This window comes from Protopterus annectens, chromosome 7.part0, assembly GCF_019279795.1.
Source record: "Protopterus annectens isolate FY-2018-M chromosome 7.part0, PAN1.0, whole genome shotgun sequence".
NCBI lineage: Eukaryota > Metazoa > Chordata > Ceratodontiformes > Protopteridae > Protopterus > Protopterus annectens.
In genome coordinates this window covers 307870858-307892920 of record NC_056739.1, presented here as the reverse complement: position 1 = coordinate 307892920, position 22063 = coordinate 307870858, and the positions used below count along the sequence as shown (strand labels likewise).

Sequence of the window (22063 nt, the reverse complement as noted above, 5' to 3'; positions counted from 1 at the left end):
TCATTGTTGTGCATGCAAAACTAGCCAACAAACTTAGTCTTAGTATACTGTCAGTAAAAACAAGTTAAAAGAAGTGGGTGTTCAGTCGTTCATTCACTATTCTCTATTAGTTTCACTGTTTATTTTCTTAATTTCAGCATTTAAAGTTACAAGTTTCAAAATAGATCTGTGTTCTGCTGGTACCTGACTTGGTTGTAGGGAGTTAAACGAGGGTTTTGTACTACTTGAAAATGTTGCTTTTGGAAGGTTTGTGAACATATGTGGATTTGTGTCAAACTGTATCAGGCATTTGTTAGAACAAGTAATTTGGTAATGTCCTTTAAAAACTATTTTGCTGTCCTACACTCATTGAACAACCCAGAATTTGTTACTGTGGTACTGAAAACCAAGATAAAATGTAGTTTGCATTAGGTCCAGTTGCTCATCTGACAGTGTTGTCTTGCTGATGGTAAACAGTTATGCGGCTTCCTAGTATTAATGTTTTATATCATTCATATAAAAAACTTTCACATCCTTATTTTTTTTTAATTATTTATTGCTTCTTGAAAGGTCCGTGTACATATTCACATTTACATCTTACTGAATTGGGGTGTTTGTCAAAACAATTCTGAAAAATCATTATGTTGTTATACACATAGCCGTCCTTAGGCATAGACAAGCTAGGCAGCCAACTAGGGAGCCTCTCCAGCAGGGCCGCTTTTCCAGTAATCTGGATGATGTAGGTAGACCAGGATGGGGGCACCAACTGATGTCAGGGGGGCATTGTGGAGCCCTTTTGCCTAGGGCATCAGTTGACCAAAGGCAGGCCCTGGTTAAACAGATACTGTGCAACCAAAAGCTTGCTATTGTGGTACTGAAAAGCAAGAGGGAATGTATTGCATATTGGTGCAAATTGTGGCTTCACAGTGTTGTTTTGCTGCAAAATGAAAAGTTATGTGGTATCCTAATAAGGACGCTTCATTTAATTCATAGGGTTACAACTTGTCCCACTTTGCGAGGGACAGACCCTCTTTGGGCAGTTCTGTCCTGCAAATGTCCTGAGATTCTAGGACAAAAGTATTTCCTATGTTTTATGTAATAGTTGCATAAAGCAGTTATTCTGAATCTTAAACACCTGAATGTTATAAGAAACAGAATAAGCAACTAAATGCTACAATAAGCTTTTATTTAGGCAAAAAAGTGAAGTTCTGTCCTTTGTACTGGCCATGGGTATGTTTCAGCCTGCAAAATCTGACGTTTGTACCAAAAATGTCCCACTTTGGGCATTTGAAAAGGTGGCAACTCATACCTCTCAACTGTACAGATTTTCACAGAATGTCCAGATTTTTGCCTCATATTTTTGGTGTGTTCCTCCTAAAATGTGTACCTTTCTGGCAAATACCTGAGGATCGAAGTCATTAAATAATGACAAATATCCTTCAGAAAATTAATGCTAATGCAAAACCTATTGTTCTATCAACTCTCTAAGATTGTAAGAGCAATATTTAAAATTCGCCCCCCCCCCATATCAATTTAGGTTTTGTCCAGATTTTTTGCTGTAAGAGGTTGAGACCAACTCTATAATCATACTTTTTAAAACTTTTCTCGAAATTTTGTGTACTGAAACCCCAATGTATCCGGTGGCAGGGTGGAACTGCATTTCTCACACTGCTATTTTGCTAGCGGATGTGTCATGTGTTTGTGTGTATATAAAGACACACACACCACAGTATGCTGTTCCCGATTCCTCGTATTAAAGGAGTACACTTGTTTATTCTGAGAGCTGGAAATGTACCCCCCCCCCCCCCTTCCCGGAGGTGTAGGGTGTGTGTGTGTGTGTGCGTGTGTGTGTATATATATATATATATATATATATATATATATATATATATAGTACGTATACAAAATATAATATATATGGATGCATACACAGACAATATTCAGTGGTCAGTCCTTAAAGATTTGCCAGAAAACCACAAATGTTATTACAGTCCAAATAATACCAGGTAAAAGTCTGCAAATTCTGTGCACTTCAGGAAGTTACAGGTATGGCTGGAGAAATGTATAAGTATAAAACACACTGTCACGTCGACTATATGTTATTGCTATGTTGAGTGGGGTTGGCGGCTTGCCCGAAGAAGGGATTGTATCTACTCTGTAAAGTATAAAATTATTGTGCGCGCTTTCATTGTTGAGAAGAATGAGTCAGTTTGGTAAGTTAGGTTAGTTGTTATTGCACAAGCAGTTTACACTTTTTAATCACCGGCCCTCAGTTTAGTGTAGTAGGCAACCTCATACACTCATCGAGTCATTTGAATCTGAAAAATCACGGTTTAAATATAGTTTTTATATTTATTTAAATATTAATTCCGAGCAGAAATGCCTTTACACACCAATACAGAAAACATAATCGAACTGCAGCAAAACGCCCTCTCATTCATTCCGTGCACAGACACGCCCTCTTTCTTATCAAGCGTTTTTTTATGCGCTTGTCAATCAAACTGTAACCTGCTCACGACGTCCTTAATTCTCCAAGTCCCGCCCATACCGGCAATCGGCAAAAAGCGTGATATGAGGGAGAGGGGTTGAGGATGCTTGTTTTATTTAAGGTAAGAGGAATACTTAACGTTTTGTGGAAGAATTTTATTTTCGGTGTAGATTTGATGGCGTTTTTATGTATGTTGTAAATATTAAAGATCGTGTGCGTTAATAGAAACGCCAGTAACTGGGTAGGAAATTTGCCTTTTGAAGTGTCAGGACATATGGAGCGGGTCAGAGTTGGCTACAGAGATTATGTTGAGTGTGTCTTTTTAAGTTGGGTTAGTGTCTGTCTCCTTTCTACATCCGTTTGTCGATGAATCTCCACTGTTGTCGGTGTTCTCTTTCTGCGTATCTGTGTGAAGGAAGCCTTTACTGCACGATGATCACGCTGTAATGTAACGTTGTTGTGTATAGTTTTTGTTGTGATTTGTTCAGTGTCACACTGATTATGAATCGCGTGTGTATAGTCCTATAGCATTGGTGTAACACTCTTAAGTTGCCCATGTTTTCATCAGCAGATCATAGTTGTTTTTATGACGTGGTTATGTAGATTTCCGCAAGTATGTGCCATGGTACTCTGGAGTTGTTATATAATAAAACCTTAAGTTGGGGGGTTGCCTCTAATGACTTGGCTGAGGATTTGTCAGCTTTTGTAAACCTCTGGTTTGTGTAGTATATTTTGTGCTTGCGTACTCGCAATTAGTGCAGGACACTGACCTTAACCGCCTTTGACACAGACTGGCTTATTCACTTGCGGTTTGTATAGCCTCCATAACTCAAAACTGTATAGATTTTCGCAGAATGCCTAGATTGTTGCCTCCTATTTTGGTCCATTTTTCTTAAAATTGTGGATTTCTGGCAAAATAGTGGTAAATAATTAAAGACCGAAGTTAGAAAATAATGACCGACATATGAGTTTCAGACTTCATATCCTTCAGAAAAATTCACGCTAATGCAACTTGGCATCCTATCAACTTTCCAAGTCTGTAAGAGCAATATTTAAAAATTATCCGTATTTTTAGCTTTGTCCAGATTTATTGCTCCAAGAGGTTGAGAGGCATGATTAACACATTTTCGTAGCCTTCATTTGTTTGGGTAGGATGGTGTCATTAGCTGCAGACAATTCAGTGGCGTGATTGCTTTACTTTTCCTAAAATACAGGGGTAACGCCGCAGCTGTTCAGTTTTCTGTCCGTGTCGTCAAGTTCGCTGTTTACGTAAGGACCAGTGTAATTGAATTTTTTTCTCTCTCATGATCTGTATGTTCTCGAGTTCCGAGTTTAATTGCCTAAAAATCTTCATTTGTTAGGCAGGGAGTGATTGTTGCTGTTTTTGTTCTGTATCGTTTTGCATTTCATGAGTCTAAGTTACCTCTCAACCGTCCAGATTTTTGCCTCATCAGGGGAAAATTTTTGCTCTGTCTCTTTCAGTCTTTCTGGCAAATAATCGAGGAGTGATCTATTATATAACGGGCATTAGTGTCATATATGATATTCTAAAATGTGTGCTAATGCAAAACCTTGCCCGTATATTCGCTTTCTAAGTTTATAAGAGCAGTATTAGAAAAAAAAAGTGTCAAACTTGATCCTGAAATACTAAGAGATGGATCTCTTGTCCCTCCCAACACCACATCTTGGTCTTTTATCTGAAAGTGTCAAGTGACTAAACTTTATTTTTATGAAGTATTCCTTAGTTTTGGTTATTGTCACAGATTACATTTTTTTGGCCTTTCCCTTAGGAATTGGGGTGTGGTGCATTTAACTGTACACTTGTTTTGGACTGTGCTACAGCCTCCCACCTTTGAACAGGTTTGAAACCTGAAATGAAGATGGTCACTTAAAAACTTTACAATGCTGTAATTAAAAAGTAATCAGAGTGCATTTATGAAGCATTGTTATGATAAAAGGAAATTTCTATTAAATAAAATTTGTATGCATATTTCATATTTTGACATGTTATACCACGTGAATTCCTCCCTAAAACTGTTTTTGGGGGGGGGTTGCTGCATCTTTGTCATTGCTATTCAGGAGTCAGTTCATCTCAAGTCTGTTACTGGGCATCATGCAACAATCTTCTGATTTAACCACAGTAAAAATCACTGTTCTCCATACACAAATCCCACCAACTACTAAGCATTTCTACTACCGTCAGCAAAAAAAAAAAACGTTTATCCACTTTGCCTCCAAATCATACCTCTTGGAGCAAGAAATCGGGACAAAGCTACAAATAATGGGGGGGGGGGCAGGCCCCAAAATGTGTCTGACACCCACACTTATCCATTACGTTCTTTTGGAAAAAATTGAACTGGCTTCCCTTTAGAGAGCAAGTGTACCCCGTTTTGAAATTCCCAGAATAACACCATCACCATTGGCTGGCCCCCTTTAAAACAGTTGTGGGCAGGCAAGCTTTCTGCAGTCTAGGACTGGCATTGGAGAATAACCTCCTTTTCTGATGTAAAGGGGATAGAATCCCTTGACAATTTTAAAAAAAGGTCTTTCTGAACACCTCAACAAAGACTCATTTTGCAAGAAGTTAGGAGATAACCATTGGCTCCACTAACCTCTCACTGCTGTTAGCAAACTACAAACATTATGCCCTTTTTTGAGTTCTTCCAAAAAAAACAGCTGTAAGGCAGTTAACCAGTTCTCAGTCACAAAATCGAATCCAAAAAGAAAAAAAAAACTGGAAACACGCAAACAACAAATGTTTAATTCACGTTAAAGTTCTCAAGTAAACACTTTCACCTTCAAGGCTTCTTCAGGTGAAATAAATCAATTAAACAACATAACTTAAATACATTTTAAAAGGTCATATGACTCTTACACCTTCTAATACAGCATATTTTAATAAAGCTTTAAAGTAAAACTGTCATTAAGACCAGGTGGTACAAATGCACTCATTCTTAAAAATTCATCTCCCCTCTTCATTTTCAGTTTTTATATTCCCACCCTGCAATGGTCTATGAATTACTTTTAAAACCATAAACTTAAAACTATGTTGATCACCTTTCTCTATAATGTGTTTACTAAGAGCATTTGCATCTCCATATCTAATATCACTAAGATGACAGGCTATACGCTCTTTAAATTTCCTGTTTGTCATGCCCACATAAAAAGCATCACAGATTTCGCACTTGGCTAAATATATTAAAATTGCTTGTGTTGCAATTCCCATATGCATGTAAAACAAACTCTCTACCTGTCATGGGATGTGCAATTGATTTCTCCGTGAACATATGCTTGCAGTAAACACAATTCCCACATACCTTGTTTCACATTTCCTACCTTAAAAAATTCCTTGGGTTGGTCCTTATAACAGTTTCAAAGTGTTCTTCCTTTTGTACCTGAAAGCTGGTGGATCCCTTACTATTTCCTTTAATGCCAGGACATCCCTTAAAATTGACCAATGTTGCCTAATAATATTTTTTACTGCTTCAGTGTTGCTGTTCTAGGTAAGCATACACTTTATTTTATTTACTTGGGGTCCTGACTCGCACTACCAAAATAGGGCTGAAGCCCATTGCTTAGTCTTTGCTGTTGTACGCTCCTATTAGCAACATGGACTTCAGACTCTGGGTAACCCCTATTTAAAAAGTCGGAGACCACAACGTCCAATTGTTCGGACATCCTATCATGCAACAAGTAGTTAGACTAAATACTGTACATATCAAGTTTCCAAACATAAATGGAGGATGCATGCTATTACGATGCAAGTAACAATTACACTTAACCTCCTTTCTGTATAGTTCTGTATATACTGTACTCTGCTCATCCTTTAATTTTACATCAAGGAACGTAATCTGTTCCTTAGATATATCATGTTTGAATCTTAGAAAAGTAGTAGTTCCATTAACATATAATATAAACTGTTCAAATTCATCTTGATTATCTTCCCACACAACAAAAAGATCAACATCTTTTATAAAAATTAATCCACTTCTTAAAAGGATTGGTCAAAGACAACACATGTCTCTTCCCACATGTACATGACAATATTCGCATAGGTATTTGCAACTGCTATTCCCATTGCTACTCCTTTCTTGATAATACAGACTAGTGTCAAAAATAAAAATATTTGATGTTAAAACCATTTTTAATAGGTCACACAATAGTCTGATCTTCTCAATATAATATTCTGACTCGTTCAACACCATGTATGTGAGGTATTGATATAAAAAATACTTTGAAACAGATGTTATAAGGAGCAACCCAAGGAATTTTTTAAGGTAGGAAATGTGAAACAAGGTACATTTTAAATGTGGGAATTGTGTTTACTGCAAGCATATGTTCACAGAGAAATCTATTGCACATCCCATGACAGATAGAGAGTTTGTTTTACATGCATATGGCAATTTCAACACAAGCAATTTAATATACTTCGCTAAATGTGAAATCTGTGATGCTTTTTATGTGGGAAATTTAAAGAGCGTATAGCCTGTCATCTTAGTGATATTAGACATGGAGTAGTTACAAATGCTCTTAGTAAACGCATTACAGAGAAAGGTGATCAACATAGTTTTAAGTTTTATGATTTTAAAAGTAATTTAATTTATAGACCGTTGCGGGGTGGGAATATAAAACTTTTAACTGAAAATGAAGAGGTGAGATGGATTTTAAGTGAGAGCATTCATACCACCTGGTCTTAATGACAGTTTTACTTTAAAGCCTTATTTAAATGTGCTGCATCAGAAGGTGTAATTAGCTAGTCATGTGACTTTTTAAAATGTATTTAAGTTATGTTTGACAGTATTTATTTCGCCTGAAGAAGAAAGTGCTTACTTGCGAACTTGGATTAAACTTTTGTTTTAGTGTTTCCAGTTTTTTTCTTTTGAGTTTTTGCTAAGAAATATTTGATGCTATGATGCAACAAGCCTACATTTATGACTATACTTTATTAATATTTTCTTTATGGACCTATGGGATTGTGTGTATAATTTTAATGTTTGGCATTTCTGTGCCGGGGTCGTGGCTGAAAAGGGTCCTCTGATCAGTTTAGTTGTTAAACAGGGAGATTAAAGTAACTTTGCTTAAAGTTTGATTTGGAAATGGATACAGTTCTTTGTAGATCTGTCCCACCTAACTCTAGAAGGTGGTGCCTCCTACAGTCATAAGCACATAAGTTGTCTTGTGAAAATATCACATTTGTTGATGTGCACTGGCCACTTCCATACTACAGTTGCCATGTGAGCTGTATTTAAGGAATAAAGCCTTGTCTGTTTGTAGATGTAATTTTAAGGTGCTCTGGTATGAGTTTGTGAGCTCTTCGGAAATCATTAGTTGTCATGTTGAAGTGACGAATGAAACTGGCCAAAAATGGAAGAATGAAATGAAAATTTACCTTTGGGAGTCCTTTATGTCTGGTGTGAAGATGGAAACTGTTTATGCAACTCTTAGCAGGTGTACAGCTGTTAGGAGCTGAAGTTTTTTGCACCATATATGATATGATTTTATAGCCCTTCAGATGGAGCTGCCCTTTCTCTCTGGGTACCTTTAAAATCTTGTTACTGCTTTTGCATACAGCATGTCCTTCCACTGCGTACTACTCTTCCACCCCCTCCCCATATCAGAACGCCTCTGTCTAGCACCCATAAGATGTACCAATGCTTGAGGTGGGAGGTGCCATTTGATTTTGGTACTGGCAGTTTTCTCCAGTCCCACTATAGAATGTTCCAGCTGTTTTGATCTCCTTGCTGCTTTCGCCATTCATACATCCACAACCACATTTTTATTCTCACTTTTTGCACATGGGGTCTGGGTGTTACTTCAGTGACAATCATCTAGAGCCAAGATTTGCTTTGTTCCTTTTGTGTGGTGTAGTGAATTCTGTCGCGCTGGTAATTGGACTAGTCTAATGGTCTGCATTTGCATTGTATGCCTTCCATTCCTTCCATTCCTGTTTTTCTAGCTTCTTAACCACATTCTTGAGTGTATTCTGTGATGGGAGGGGATGTGGTGCCGTTGGCTTGCAGCAACAAAAGGGCCTCTGTGTTGTTGCTAAAAGCAGCCACTTGGCATGCTGTCTCACAGCTGTGTGTTTGCTTAACACATGATGTGTCTGCTTATGTGGTGGGAGAGTGAGAGATGGAATTGCACTTAAAACAGTAGATTGGTTTGTTTCATTGCTCCAAAAACTACTATTTGTAAGTAAAGAAATGGAAGAATAAAGGTACTTTTCACTGTTTAGCTACAGTACCCAACCCACCTGTACAGTCACTGATGGATGTTTTCATACAGACAAACACTAAAGACTATTCCCTACCATCCCTGTTTGGTAGTGCTAAAGTATAATGCTCTAATGTAGTGAACTAGTTAAAACTAGTAGAGGTTTGTTGTATTACACTGTCGGCAGGATAAAGCTAGCGATGACACTTGTTGGATTACCATTTCTGTCCATGTTGCATGTGGTGTGGAGTCCTGTGGAGTAGTGCTGTTTTAATTGTAATGCCAGGTGCCGGTGAGCTTATATTTTTTCAAGTCCGAATGTTATCAGAAGATTTAATGCATGCTGATAATGTTGCTCTTGACATTTGTAGTTTTGAATGTTGCAGGGGTGAAGTTACTGCTAGAATAATTTTTTTGGAATTCTAGGGATTGAAATGAATATTTTATAGAGCTTTTCTCCAGAATTAGGGTTGCTGGAATTGCAGTGCTATATGTAAGAAGTCCTGTATTTTACTTGGCTAATGTAACATCACAGTGCCCCTTAAACTACCATAAGGGGGAAGAAAGTTTACCAGAAGTCAAAGACCTCCTGATCCTCATGGTGGGGGTAAATCTGGGGGAGTACAATGACTCGCAGAATCTTGATTTTTTCATTGCTGCCTCATAGTGCTTGTTTTTCTAGTTTGCTTCCTTGACAGGGTGCCTTATTACAGATTCTGTATTGTGTGTGTGTGTGTGTGTGTGTGTGTGTGTGTGTGAGACGTGACTCTTAACAGCAGTAAATGAATTTGCATTACTTTGTGTTCCCTGCCCTTGACTGCAAGTGTTACCAGTTTATTCTGTCATGTAAGTAGGGGAATCTGCATTGATCCCATTGTTGCATTTTTATTCAGGATTAGCTCCATGTGTTGAGGACATTACTTGTCCGGATAGGTTCTGTCATTTTTGTGTGAATCAGCATAGGCCGAAGATATTTTAAAATGAATGAAATACAGTGTGTTTTATGGGTACAACATTTTGTATTGATTTCTGTTTTTAAGCTCTCTCCAATAAGCATCTTTATTAAATTTATTACACGATCTAGGCAATCTGACAACATTGACACCACTTTAGTTGCAAGCATTATACATCACTGACACCACTGAAACAAATGTAGTTGCAAACATAATAACTTATAATCTTTCCAGTCATTTTCCGTTAAGCATTTTATGACTCATTAAATCCTGCCTCTTAAATCTCATTCCTTCTCTGCATATATTGTTCCCACAATTTGCATTTTCTCCTGTATAGTTTGCTCTATCCCTTCTCTAAAGATCCCACTTCCAGTTTTATCTCTTTACTATATTCGCTACTTCTAGTAAAGTTAGTCTAGACTTTGATTTCCATTTTCTGGTAATTGCCTTTTTGGCATCCACCATGATTAGACTCTGCAAGGTTTTACTATGTCTAGGCAATTCTGTGTCGTAGCACAAAAAAAAATCCTCTCCCTAGTCTATCTTTACTTGGGGTATAAACGTATCTATGTTCATAGGTGTGCACTAGGCTAATTGCCCTGGAGCCTTTACAAGCCTAGCCCATAGGATTACCCTGGCATCGTGCCACCTGACCTTAGTTTCCAGTGCCTCTTGTCAAGTAAAGCCAGTGGAGTGATCCCTAGGGTGAATTTTCTATTTCCCATCCACTCATCAAGATTCTCTTGAAGAGGGCCAGTGAAGTTCTCTGCTTGACATGTATGGAAAGTCTCTTCCGTAGCATGGGCAGTCCTCTGGGTTATGAACCTGTCCCTGTAGCATGTTCTGTTTGATTGTGGTAATGAGGTTGGGGTCTGTGGTGCATGTGATGCGGAGGGATTGGGATTTCTTTAGATGTAGCATTTTTAACAGAGCTGAGTCTGACATGGCTTTGTAAGTCGAGCAGAGATGGCCTCTACGTAGGTGATATGAGATGGAGAATAGTTGGGAGTTTTTTTAGTCTGTCCATATAGGACAAATAATTAAGGCCTAAGATGCTCTTTGAGGTACTTTTGCAGCCTCTCCAGTTATTGAGGTACATGCCAAATAGGGTACTGTATTCCATGATTGGCCTAGTGAGGGAAGAGTAGAGGGAAACTGACCTGGATGCAAAACTCTTGGTAATGAGATGTGCCACACAGGACTTTTTGACCACAGTAACAATGTGGTGGTCAAGAGATATTGCTGTCAACCTGCATTCCCAGATCTCTTGTAATGCCTTCTATGTTCAGTGGACTACCGTTGATGTGGTGGGTTTTTCCCAAAGGGGATCTCGACACATTTTGTGGCACTGAGCTTAAGGCCATGGTTCTGACTCCTGTCGTTGGTCTCTGAGAGTCCTTTCTGTAGGATGTCAACATCACTTGGGGAGTTAATGGCTCCCAACTTGCAATTGTCTGAACTTTGTCAGCCAGAGTCCCTTCGTGTTGGCCTGGATTTCAGAGAAGTAGATACCAAACAGGAGAGGATCCAGGACGGAACCCTGTGGGACTCTACTCGTGACTGGTCGGCAGTCTGATTTGGAGTCTGCTACTTTCACACTGTGGGTTCTACCTGTGAGCCAGTTTGCAACCCACCTAGTGAGGTAGGGGTTGATGCCTAGCTTAGTGAGTTTTTCTATGATTCCTGAGTAGGGAATGGTATCAAGAGCCTTGGCCAGATCAAGGTAGATACTGTATGCACCACCTTGCCTTAATCCACAGCTCTGGTGACTGACTCAGAAGTTGAGCAGGCATGGTCTACCCTTCACAAAACCAAACTGTGTTGGATCCAAAGTTTGAAGATTCTGTATATCCTTGTTTGTTAGGTCCATGTTGATGTATTCCATAGCTTTGAGTATCTGACTCTTCAGGGTAATGGGGCGATTAGTTCCCGGGTCTGTAGTTGCTCTCCCTTTTGTGGTGAGGGATGACTGTAGCAGTTCGCCATTCAGTAGGGGAAAAAGCCAGAGGTACGTCTGTGAACAGGGCAGACGGGTGAGGTGCCAGTTCACTCTGTAGTTGATGCAGAACACAGCCAGAGATTTTCCTGTCCCATAGAAGCTGTATTCTAGGCCTTTAACAGTGCTGTTTTAACCTGTGCAGCAGTAATACTGGCTGCCTGGCAATCTACTGGTATTGTGACTGCCCCTTTTTGGGAGGAGAGGGGTAAAGTTGGCACTGAATCTGTTGGCCAGTATATTGCAGAAACGACAAAGCGTTCAGTCAACCAACAACTTGCTGATTCACAACCACAAGAACGCCAAAGTCCACTAACTCCTTGGCCAGTATGTTGGAAATATCTGTTGGCTTAGTATAGGAGGTACATTGTGCAGTAGCTCAGCAAATCTTAGAATTGCCGTGGAGATTCTTTATGAAAATATAGAACACCATATGGTTGTTTTTACTATCTGCTGCAATTCTGTTTTCATAGCTAGCTTTAGAGGATTTGATGAGGGATCTCCACTTTTTGTTGAGGTTGATAAGGGAGTTTTTCCAGTCTTGGTATTTCACCTTATTCCGCATCAGTTTCCTCCTCCTGTTGTAGAGTTTGTTTGTGACAGGGGACCACCAGGTTGGCTTCCTTTTTTTGGAGGAGAGCGTTTTTGGTTCTGTTGGGTATTGCAAGATTCATGCATTTGTGTATGATTCGGCAGTCATGCAACTATTCTTCATTTTCATGGGTGCCATGAATTTAGCCACCTCTGTTTCTAGGAGCCCAGAGTTAGCTTTGGAAAAGTTTTTCATGGTGGTTACCTTTGTGGAAGGGTGGGAGGCATGTGGATTTCCAAGGTGATTAGTTTGTAGTAGGATCTAACCAGGGAGGAGTTGACTATTGGTGTAAAGCAACAGTCGCCCACGTTAGTAATGTCCAGGTCAAGGATGTTGCCACTTCTAGTGGGGGTAAGAATGAGCTATTCCAGGAAGCGTTGGGCATGTGTATTGGTACATGAGTAGCTTTCCCATTTAATGGAGGGGGTAGTTGAATTCACCCAGTATGAGTGTTAGGCTGGACCATAATATTCTCCAGGGTGCTTAGGAACATGGAATGAGTCTTGACATGATTGGGGACCTATAGCAGGCTACGACCTGAATTTGTCTTGCCCAATGCTAGCTGCACCTGAAGTATCTCAGATGCATTATGTTGGGGCAACCAGTCTGGAGGTGTGCACATCCTTTATGAATATGGAAAAGCCACTGCCTTTCTAGCTTCGGTCCAAGTTCTGAGGCCAGAAGGTGTGGAATGAGTTATAGCCTGGTAGTGCAGGGGTGATTTCTGCTGCCTTGAACCAGGTCACTGTTACAGCACAAATGTCTATTCTCCATTTTAAGGAGTGCTTTTTGAGATTTAGACTTCTAGTTTTGAGCAGCATGACACTCTGATTGCATTTGTTTGTAGCTGTTACTGTGGTAATTTTGGTCTTTTGGAACACCATCTAAAAAAGGCACTATAGGGGTGGCAAGAGCCTTGGCCAGTGTCTGGAAGCCCTGGGGTGACGGATGCAGGCCATCTCTGGCAAAGCATCGAGGTCAGTCCTGTCATCCTAGCCAGACAGATACTGGATCCCCTTTAGAATGACACCAGAAACTTGGCCAATTGTTGAACTCAATCATATTCTGCTTGTACTGTGGTGTCATTCTGGGTGATGGTAGGATGCTGCTCAGGGTCAAGGTCATACCCACCTGGGCTACATAATCCGCTTATCCCGTCTCTTTCCCAATCCTTTCTAAGCTCCTATGATTGGATTGTTATAATTATCATGCTTATATGCTGTACTAATTATTCCTTTTTTTTTTTTAACCGCATCTTGTATTCTAGATCCTGTTTTTTTTTTTTTTTTTTTTAAACTACTAATGCTGGTCTTTCATTCAAGACTACGCTCTGTTTTTAACTGAGATTAATTTCATCGCACTTGCTACTTCTTTCGAATGCAGTTGTCTAGTAGGGCTTTTACATTTTGACAGTGTTTTAAACACCTTAAGGTAACTACTTTAGTGATGGAAGTTGTAGTTGAGGTTGCAGTAGCAGTTTTATAACGGAATTGTTGACTCCTATTTAGTTCATAAGCAGTTGTATGTAGCTGAAGGAAAACCTATGGAAGATAATGTTGGTTCAGGGGACAACCTGCACCCCCTCATACCTATCTCTGTACCGACCTAACTCTGAAATTGCATAGTTGTGGAGAGAAGAAACCACTTCTAATCCCAGTTATATAATCTTGCTCTAATATTCTGCATTGTTTTTATGTACTGTGGGTAGGTTGCACAATGGTGCAATGGTAGCCATGTCATTTCCTAGCAAGGGGTTCAATTCTCTGCTTGGGTGATTTCTGTGCAGAGTCTGCATGCCCTCAGTGTGTTTGTGCTGGTTGTCTCTGAGTAGTCCAGTTTTCTCCCACATTCTAAAGACGTAATAGATGGGTTGGATACACTTTTTTTTAAATTGGCCATAGGTGAATGCATGTGTGTAGGGTTCATAAACTAGGATTTGTGGAAGTCCTTTAGGGCAAGACTTAACCTGACATTTTTCTGACCTTGTACTTTTGACGTAAGAAAATCCTTCATTTTTACAGCCAGTGTGATATTTTCTTTCCTTGGTGACTGTTTACCTTTTCCCTGTTTAATGTGTTTAAGCTTCTCATTAGGATGTATTTGCACCACAACTGTCTCTGGGCTCACCTCCTCCCTCCATTTTCATTGAGAATTTTGTCCAGAGACCGTTAATCTTGAGAGAGGCCATCTTTATATGGTTGTAGAAGCTCATGATTTTTAAAAAGCTTTAGTCTTTCTGCTTGTGCCTGGTGCAAATGCTGTGTAATGGCTGCAGGCCCACAAATGTTGCTCACCCCAGTTGTTAACAGCCTTCTGACTCAGTATGCCAAAAATGGGGAATTATATAGTGTTTGCAGTTTCCTACTAAAGAAAATGTTTAGTGCTGCTTGCACTGTTACACAGTAAGCTAATGGCAGGGGCTGTGGTGGTATTTAATAAACAAATGTAATAAACATGTGGCTACGTTGAAATTCGAGTTTATTTCCTTAAGCTGGTCCTAGATTTTAATCAGTAAACCTAAACACTCCTCACTTTCTATGATTGATCAGACCGGTCTATTAGATCATACTTACTTAAATCTGTCACTAAACCATGCTCTTAATTTTGCTAATGAGTTCAGGCCATGTAAGTAATTTGCTAGCGACGTAAAAATGCTTAATGAAAACACCAGCATCATAGAACTAAGGAGGTGTCGTAGTGTTGGGTTAGTCAGTGCTTGCACTGTCATGTTCTGTAAAACTGTAAAGAGGATAATGAGGAACCAAACTGGTTAGTCACTGTGCCAAAGTATTAACTCTGTATCTTATTGTATGTATATTGCCTGTTATAAAAACATGAAGTGGATTGCTGCATGAAGAAATATACTCTCTTAAGGATTACAAAACCAATGGAGAAGGAAATCCATCTTCAGACCATTGTTGTCTTGTAGTATATATACCCCAGAGAAAAGAGAATGTCACTAGTTCTGTCTTGCATTGTATTGGAACTTCATAAATGCCCTTAGGACAGCCATTCCCAAATGTTACAGCGAAGTAAGCTGCACAACAAATTTGTCTATCATTTGTGTTTTCCCTTTTTCCCATTCTGTCCCTCCTTCCTATCTTTTGCACACTTTCTTTTTCCATATCAAGTCCCTATATATTCCTGTAATGTCTTGCCTTCTCCCCCCAGAGGTCAAATGCTGAGAGCCCTCCTTCATTTCCTGCTGTCTTGCTGGTATACTACGCTGCATAAATTTTCCTTTTTCTAAATTTTTCATCTCCAGTCAGATTATTCCTTTAATTCATTTTTGTGTGCTTCGCTGAAGCATTCTGCATAAGTTTGTATATTTCGAGAACTTATGTTTTAACATCCAACTACGAAATGCACTTTTATTGTCATACAGCAGACTTTTTATAGGCTTGTGCCAAAATTGTGATTATTTTATGTTGGTAAAACCAGTAGGCAATTGGGGTAGAATATATAGTCCCCTTTGACTGTATCATGCATAATAATTTTTTTAAGCTGTGGTTGTTGAACTTTAGTGTAGGGGGTGGGAGACATGGTGAATATTACATTTGTGTACAGAATTGGAATGGATTATTAGATTAAGTGGTGGTAATGGTAACCTTGGCGGTTTGAATGGTACTTATTTAAGTGAAGGTAAGGTTTTATAGAGCCTGCTTAGATAGATAATACCATTTGATTTACTTTATATTTGAATTGGAGATTTTGAATTATTTTTCACATCCTGATGAAGCATGTCAGCATGAAACTGCTTGTGATATCTTAATAAACCTGTTTTTTTGAGGTTTCATGTATGAATCCTTTTTTTATTGGACGGATATATGCTTTCCTAAAGTGATTTACTCTGAGTGGGTCGTTTGGATTTGTTGCCTTATTGCCACTGGTTACCTGTGATCTGTAGGCCATCCCATGAAGTACTGTGCTTTCAGGGGCTTTCTGTTGCTGTAGACTTTTTTCATGCTTATATGGTACTTGGCAGGGTTATCTGACTGTTTGTTTTTTACAGCTTTTCTGAATGTTTTGTGTTTGATGTGGACCACAAAGATGGATTTTCTTTTATAGTTTGCTTATCCTACACTGTTGACAAAACGCTAAATTGTTTAGTTACCAGCCTTGGTTTTTTCAGCATTCTGCATACGTTTGTACTGTGGAATCTGAATATGTTCTTTATCTGTCAGAGGGTATATAGAGAATGAAATCTGTTCCTGCTAGGGTCTCCTAAATAAGTGTGTTTTTGTAAGAAGTGAGTTCTAAATTTTGTGCATACCTTTTAGCCCCTCCGAGCATTGTCCTAGCACAGGCCTTTAAAAAAAAAAATCCTAGCAGATGGTTAGAAAGAGGAGCACTTTTCACAATGGAGTGCCTTTTTTTTATATAAAATAGACCTTCTAAAATTAGTGGCCGTGATTCTTTAGATTGAAATACAGACTAGTTAGTTGCAGTACTAGTTACTAGGCTTTTATTATATGTGGTGATGTATAGTGATAATTATCTTGTTCGAGAATTAGTGCAGCAGTTTGGAGTTTTGCTTCATGAGTTAAGGGGAGCCACTTTTTTATTGGGTTTGCTGTACATGTTTACTGTTAACAAAAAAAGGGTTAGCTCTTTACCAGTGCAGTGACGGGCCACTGTGTAAATTGTGTTCTGGTGTCTGATTTACTGCGTTAATCTGATTTTCCTAAATGTTGTTGCAGTCTTAAGTTTTCCAGTTAGTCTTTGACTCTACTGTTTTCTAATAGCCATTGATAGTGGTTCTGTGGCAGAAAAATAAACTACTGCTTTATTCTGAAAGTTGGCTTTTGGCTGAATTGCTAGCTCAGTTTTTATTGGTTTCTTTTTTGCTGCTGGGAGTGTGTGTGGGGCTGTGCATAGTGCCGTGCCATGCCATACTAAGTAGCCACATGCTGTTCAGTGTCAGATTCTGTACAAACCTAGTCATTATTGTACCCACTAAGACTGTAGCTTGTTACATGCACAGTCTAGAAATTGGATTTGGAGCATCATCTTAATTCCTTGTTCTACATTTTGTATTCATCTTTATTACATTCTCCCCTTGCACTATAGATGTTTTAAATTCTATATATTCCTGTAATGTTTTCTTTTTTACTTTACAAATGCAGAGTACTTCTCAAAATTGTGTCCTTAGGCTAAAATTTAGTCAGCCAGCTTAGTGTCCAGTCTGACAGATTGGTACTTGGTCAGCATAACCATTACTGGATGCTCACAGACAATTAATTATTGCTTAGCTTATCAGGAAGACTTGAGGTTGCTAACATGAAAAATTAAAGTTTTGCTTTCATCTCTGCAAGAAGTGCATCAGTCCTTTCTAACTTTCTACAAAGGTGGGGGGTTTCTTTAAGAAGTAATCCTTTATCTTGTGCCTAAAGAGAGTTTACTTTATGCCAAGCTTTCCATCTTCCAGGCTTCTTTCCAGGACCTAAAAATGAGGAAGAAAGGGTTCTCCATGCATTGGATTTCCACAGAAAACTTTAGTGCTGTCATGAGAGAATTAAAATCTTTTCAGGAGCTCTGATCAGTTTTTCACAGGAAAACCTGTGTCCGAAGTAGACTATTCCAAAGTGATTGTCTGATGCAGTTTTGTTATACCAATCACAACAAGGTGATTCCAGGTAGGGTCAAGGCTCATTCTACCAGGGCCATGGCTTCGTCTGTGGTTTTTTGAAAAGGATTGGATTCTAGAAATATTCTGGAAGTTGACAGCATTATCCTCTTAATACTTTCAGAAAGCACTATAAACCGGATTTCTTCTCCGGGTCTAGGATAGGCTTTGCTAGAACTGTTCTAAAGGGGCTCCAGGACCCTCATCCATCCTTCCAGTCTGAGCTGTGGTCATTTACCCATATATCCAAGGCCACTGCTGCAGTGATGCACACCTGTACTGTGTTCATCATTTTGTAAGTAAACGTCCTGTAACAGTACATATTCGAATGGGTTATTGCTGCAGTAGCCGCTCCCTCCATAATATTGCTGGGTTGAGGACCTTTATTTTTTGTTCCTAGCATTGTCCTTGTCAGGGTTTTAGTCCCTCTTTCAGACACAAACATCAAACCTTGCATCTGCATAGTACTATAGCCACATATGGACTCCTGGGACCTCAGGCCAGGGCAAGTTGGTGGTAGGAATCATCCAGTTAATGTATAGTCCTTTTAATGATTAAGGCAAATCTTTAACTTCCCAATGTGTTTGTGTGAGTGAGGGTGACAGTACTGCAGTGCGAATGAAAAGAGTGGGAGTGCTACTGCCATGATGGCAGAATATTGCAAGCTTTGTTAAAGGGCTGTTGCTTGGGCTTCAACAAAAGTGCAGTACCCTCAGTGGTTCCTTAATATACCTGAAGCCAGCAATTGCTTTCTTTAGCATTGTTTAAGGATGCAGGATTGGAGAGCTGATTTTTCTCTTGCAGAAGATTTGCATAGTGGTCAGTTTTGGTAAGTAGAAGTAACTCTGGACTCCTGTTGCTGTGGCTGAGAGGAGTCTGGAAGTTGCACAAGGCAATGGTCATTTTTGTATCCAGAATGTGAAATTTAAGTATTAGTAATCCTTTAAACTTGGCAAACATTAAGCAGTCTGTCGCTGACTTTCGCATACACTCCACAATCTCCTTCATTCTGTTCCAGGTTAATGTGGAACTTCCAGGTTAATGTGGAACTGTCACTGACAGAGGATGCCTTGTTTCTGTAAATCATTTGCAATTCGGTCCCTGTGTTTCAGCTGTTGTAACTGCCAGATGTTTAAAGTATAACAGATGTAGAATTTGTAGTAAATGGCTTTGAAGGGGAAGGCTTGCTTCCTTTTCAATACTGCACCTGGTATTTTCATAAGGAAAGCCATGCTGCTGTTCACTTGTGAAAGAAAATATGTTTTGAAAGGACTTCAGTGTGTGTATATATTTGTGTACATATAAATGCTCACGATGCATATAAAATGTAGTGCACAAACACGTGTTAGCATATTAATAAAATGTGATCACACAAAGTGTGTAACTGACCAAATTGGATGTAACTGTGCATGGCCAAATACACAATGCATATATACAAAGCAAGCATAAAAGTTTTTTAATTTTACTAGTTGTGTACTGTCTTGTTTGGATAATTGCTTGACTTATTCACCCATTTGACATTTTTTGGAGGGGTCGTTTATTGCTTGTCATTTTAGTTGTAAAAGGTTAAGGTCACTTTGTTTGTTTGTCTTTCCTCAGATGGTGAGAAGCAGTAGCGAACAGAATTGACTTTTGCTGAGCACCACCTCCCTGTCTACATGTGGGCGTGATCCAGTCGGAATGTTTCCAGTTACCTTAAATACAAACTCTCCCACGTGTCTTGGAATAGTCTGAGATTACCTTTCACAGGAACTGTTGGCTCACTTGTCATTTGGAGAGAGACTGACTTGAAACAGCAGGTCTTTTTGAACACTGGGGGAGTCTGAGGCACATGGATTTGAACTGTCTTGACGTATTCCATCTGGAATGACCAGAAAAATATTTAAACTGAATTATTTTTCTGTCTACTACAAGATTTTTTTTTTAAATGTTGCATTGGCAGTCCTTTTGGGTCCCAAGTACACTGAAATGTCTTCATTCTTGACCCACCGTTAAAAAGATAGTCCCCTGAAGAGGGATTTATGCCAGTTTAGGGTTGCTGAACTTGTTGCTTTGGGTATTTGACAGCTTGCAAAGCTGCACAGCCAAGTTTGTGCTCTTGGATTTCAAGAGGCCTCTTGAATGGAAAAGCAAGCTTTAAATATAGAAATGAGACTCCAGTAATGTCACACTGTATATCCTTCATTGAGCAAACTTTCATAGGATTTAACTTTCTTTGTGTATGTGTCACTATAGCACTTAATGGGGGGGGCCAGTTCTATATTTTATAGCAAGAGGGATAATTGCACTTTACCTCTGGGGCAAAAACTGAGTAGGCACGGAAGGAGAGGACCATTTCTCCAAGTAAATGGCAAAATTGTATAACAAAGTTTGCATCTTTCCCAGCTGGCAATTAAGTGTCAGTTTAATTCAGAACTGCAGAATAGGAGAAAACCGAAATATCACCAGAAAACAAAAATTGTAAAGAATTTCTTCATTAAATGTGAGGCTCAGTGAAAGTGTCACAATGTCTTTCAGTGCACAGGCTGGCCTTGTCAGGGAATCTGTATATGCAGATGGTAGTGACCCAGAAGATTTTATCAGCCATGGGAAAGAAATTCAGGAAAGCACAGAATTCTTGTCCACACGAGAAGACAGTGATGGTGGAGTTGAGATACTGGTGGTGGACTCCCGGGGCATCGAGAAGCGGATGCAAGAAGAGGATGCCCTTCTAGAGAATGGTAGTCAGAGCAATGACAGTGAAGATACCAATACAGAGCAGAGCAGAGGCTCCGCCCCATTAAAAGAGACTGCTTTCTCCATTGGTCTGCAAGTTCTGTTCCCATTCCTGCTGGCAGGGTTTGGGACTGTCGCTGCTGGGATGGTGCTGGACATTGTACAGGTATGTGTCATAGCCTAAATGTCATATGCCACTAGTCTGTTGGTAGATTCGGACTTTCTTGTATTTTTTATGTATTACACACCCATACATGCGTTTTTAAGCATTACACCTGTCTTTTGACTTTGAAATGTCACATTAGACACCATTAGTTCAATTATTTTTGTAATACTCTAGTTGTGAAATTGGTTGTGAGAAATGGACTTTAATACTGTGTTAGTGAAATGAGGCTCTTGCATGGAGTGTGTAAATAGTGTACAAGGCGTAGTTTTTGTTTATATTGGTGCTGTTTATTTGGTCATGAGTTTCACTTTTGCCTTGGTGTGTGCACAAAGCACTTTTACTAAACGTGTGACTATTTTTTATGGTTGTCCATGCAGTGCGTTTGCCTTACAGGCCTATATGTATGAAATGCAAGTATAGAGAATTTTACCTTTGTGGTTGTAAGTTGGGGGAGGAGGCAGTTCTGTAACACAAGTTTGCTGTTGCAGGATGGATGGACAGGTAGTGCTGTGTACTGTCTGGTTCTGGAATCCATAGCTATCCTTCTGAGGAGGGAAATCATGCAATAAGTTGCTGGACACATTGTGTATGCTTAGCTTTCCAGACCTTTTGAGGCAAATATTGTACATGTTTTCTGAGTGGAAACGTGCAAGTAGTGAAGACGATGTAATTGGCCAAGTTGAAAATGGGAACCAAGAGTAACAGAAGTGCAGTACTGTGCGAAATGTAAAGCTGCAGGCCACTGAATGTTTCCTTAATTTGGTAGGTACGTGGATAGTGTGGGCTGTAATTTATGTATGTCCCATTTTTTAAACCTGCTTTTTTTTTTTCCCTCTGGCCACCACTCTGGGTTTACAGACCCAACTACCTATCTTTAATCCAGCAGGAATAACTATACTCTTATTCATTCTTTTACACTGAGTTTCTGGCAAAGTCTGCGCTTTGCTGGCCAGGATAATTGCAAATGCCTAATCCTTGGTGTGTATCTGCCCCCCCTCCCCCCCAAATGAACCTCTCTAACTCCACTCCAACACTTGTTCTGCAGGGATGAGAAATAGTCATTAGGACTCGACGAAACATATCCTGTCATCTGATCCCCAGAAGAAAGACTTTGTAGATAGTGGTCCACTTGGGAGGCATATTTTTTTAAGTGAATCACCTCCCTCTCCATTTGCAGTTTGCCATGCTCCACAGTTGCTACCCTCAAAGGAGACCACAGGTGTGATGTGCCATGGCAGAGTGGTTTTACTAGACTTTCATTCCATGGGTGAAGCAATTGGTGCTCCCACTAGGTGTCACCCTTTTGTTGGGCCTGAGCCACCTCCATCCCCCAAA

General features: G+C 39.5%; 1 protein-coding gene across 5 annotated transcripts in view; it reads left to right on the top strand.

The window, feature by feature from the left end:
- The first annotated feature begins 2496 nt into the window (after positions 1–2496).
- Positions 2497–22063, top strand: part of SLC41A1 (solute carrier family 41 member 1) — a 410973-nt gene continuing 391406 nt past the window's right edge. For 2 of the 5 annotated variants that reach the window (XM_044076832.1, XM_044076836.1), the window contains exons 1-2: positions 2497–2588; positions 19447–20728. In XM_044076832.1, coding sequence (XP_043932767.1) covers positions 20354–20728 — 375 coding nt within the window. In that variant the 5' untranslated portion in view covers positions 2497–2588; positions 19447–20353. Of the gene's footprint in view, positions 2589–2618; positions 2799–2888; positions 2911–8953; positions 8973–19446; positions 20729–22063 lie in introns of those variants that run through there. The other 3 variants (XM_044076833.1, XM_044076834.1, XM_044076835.1) reach the window with 3 other exon arrangements.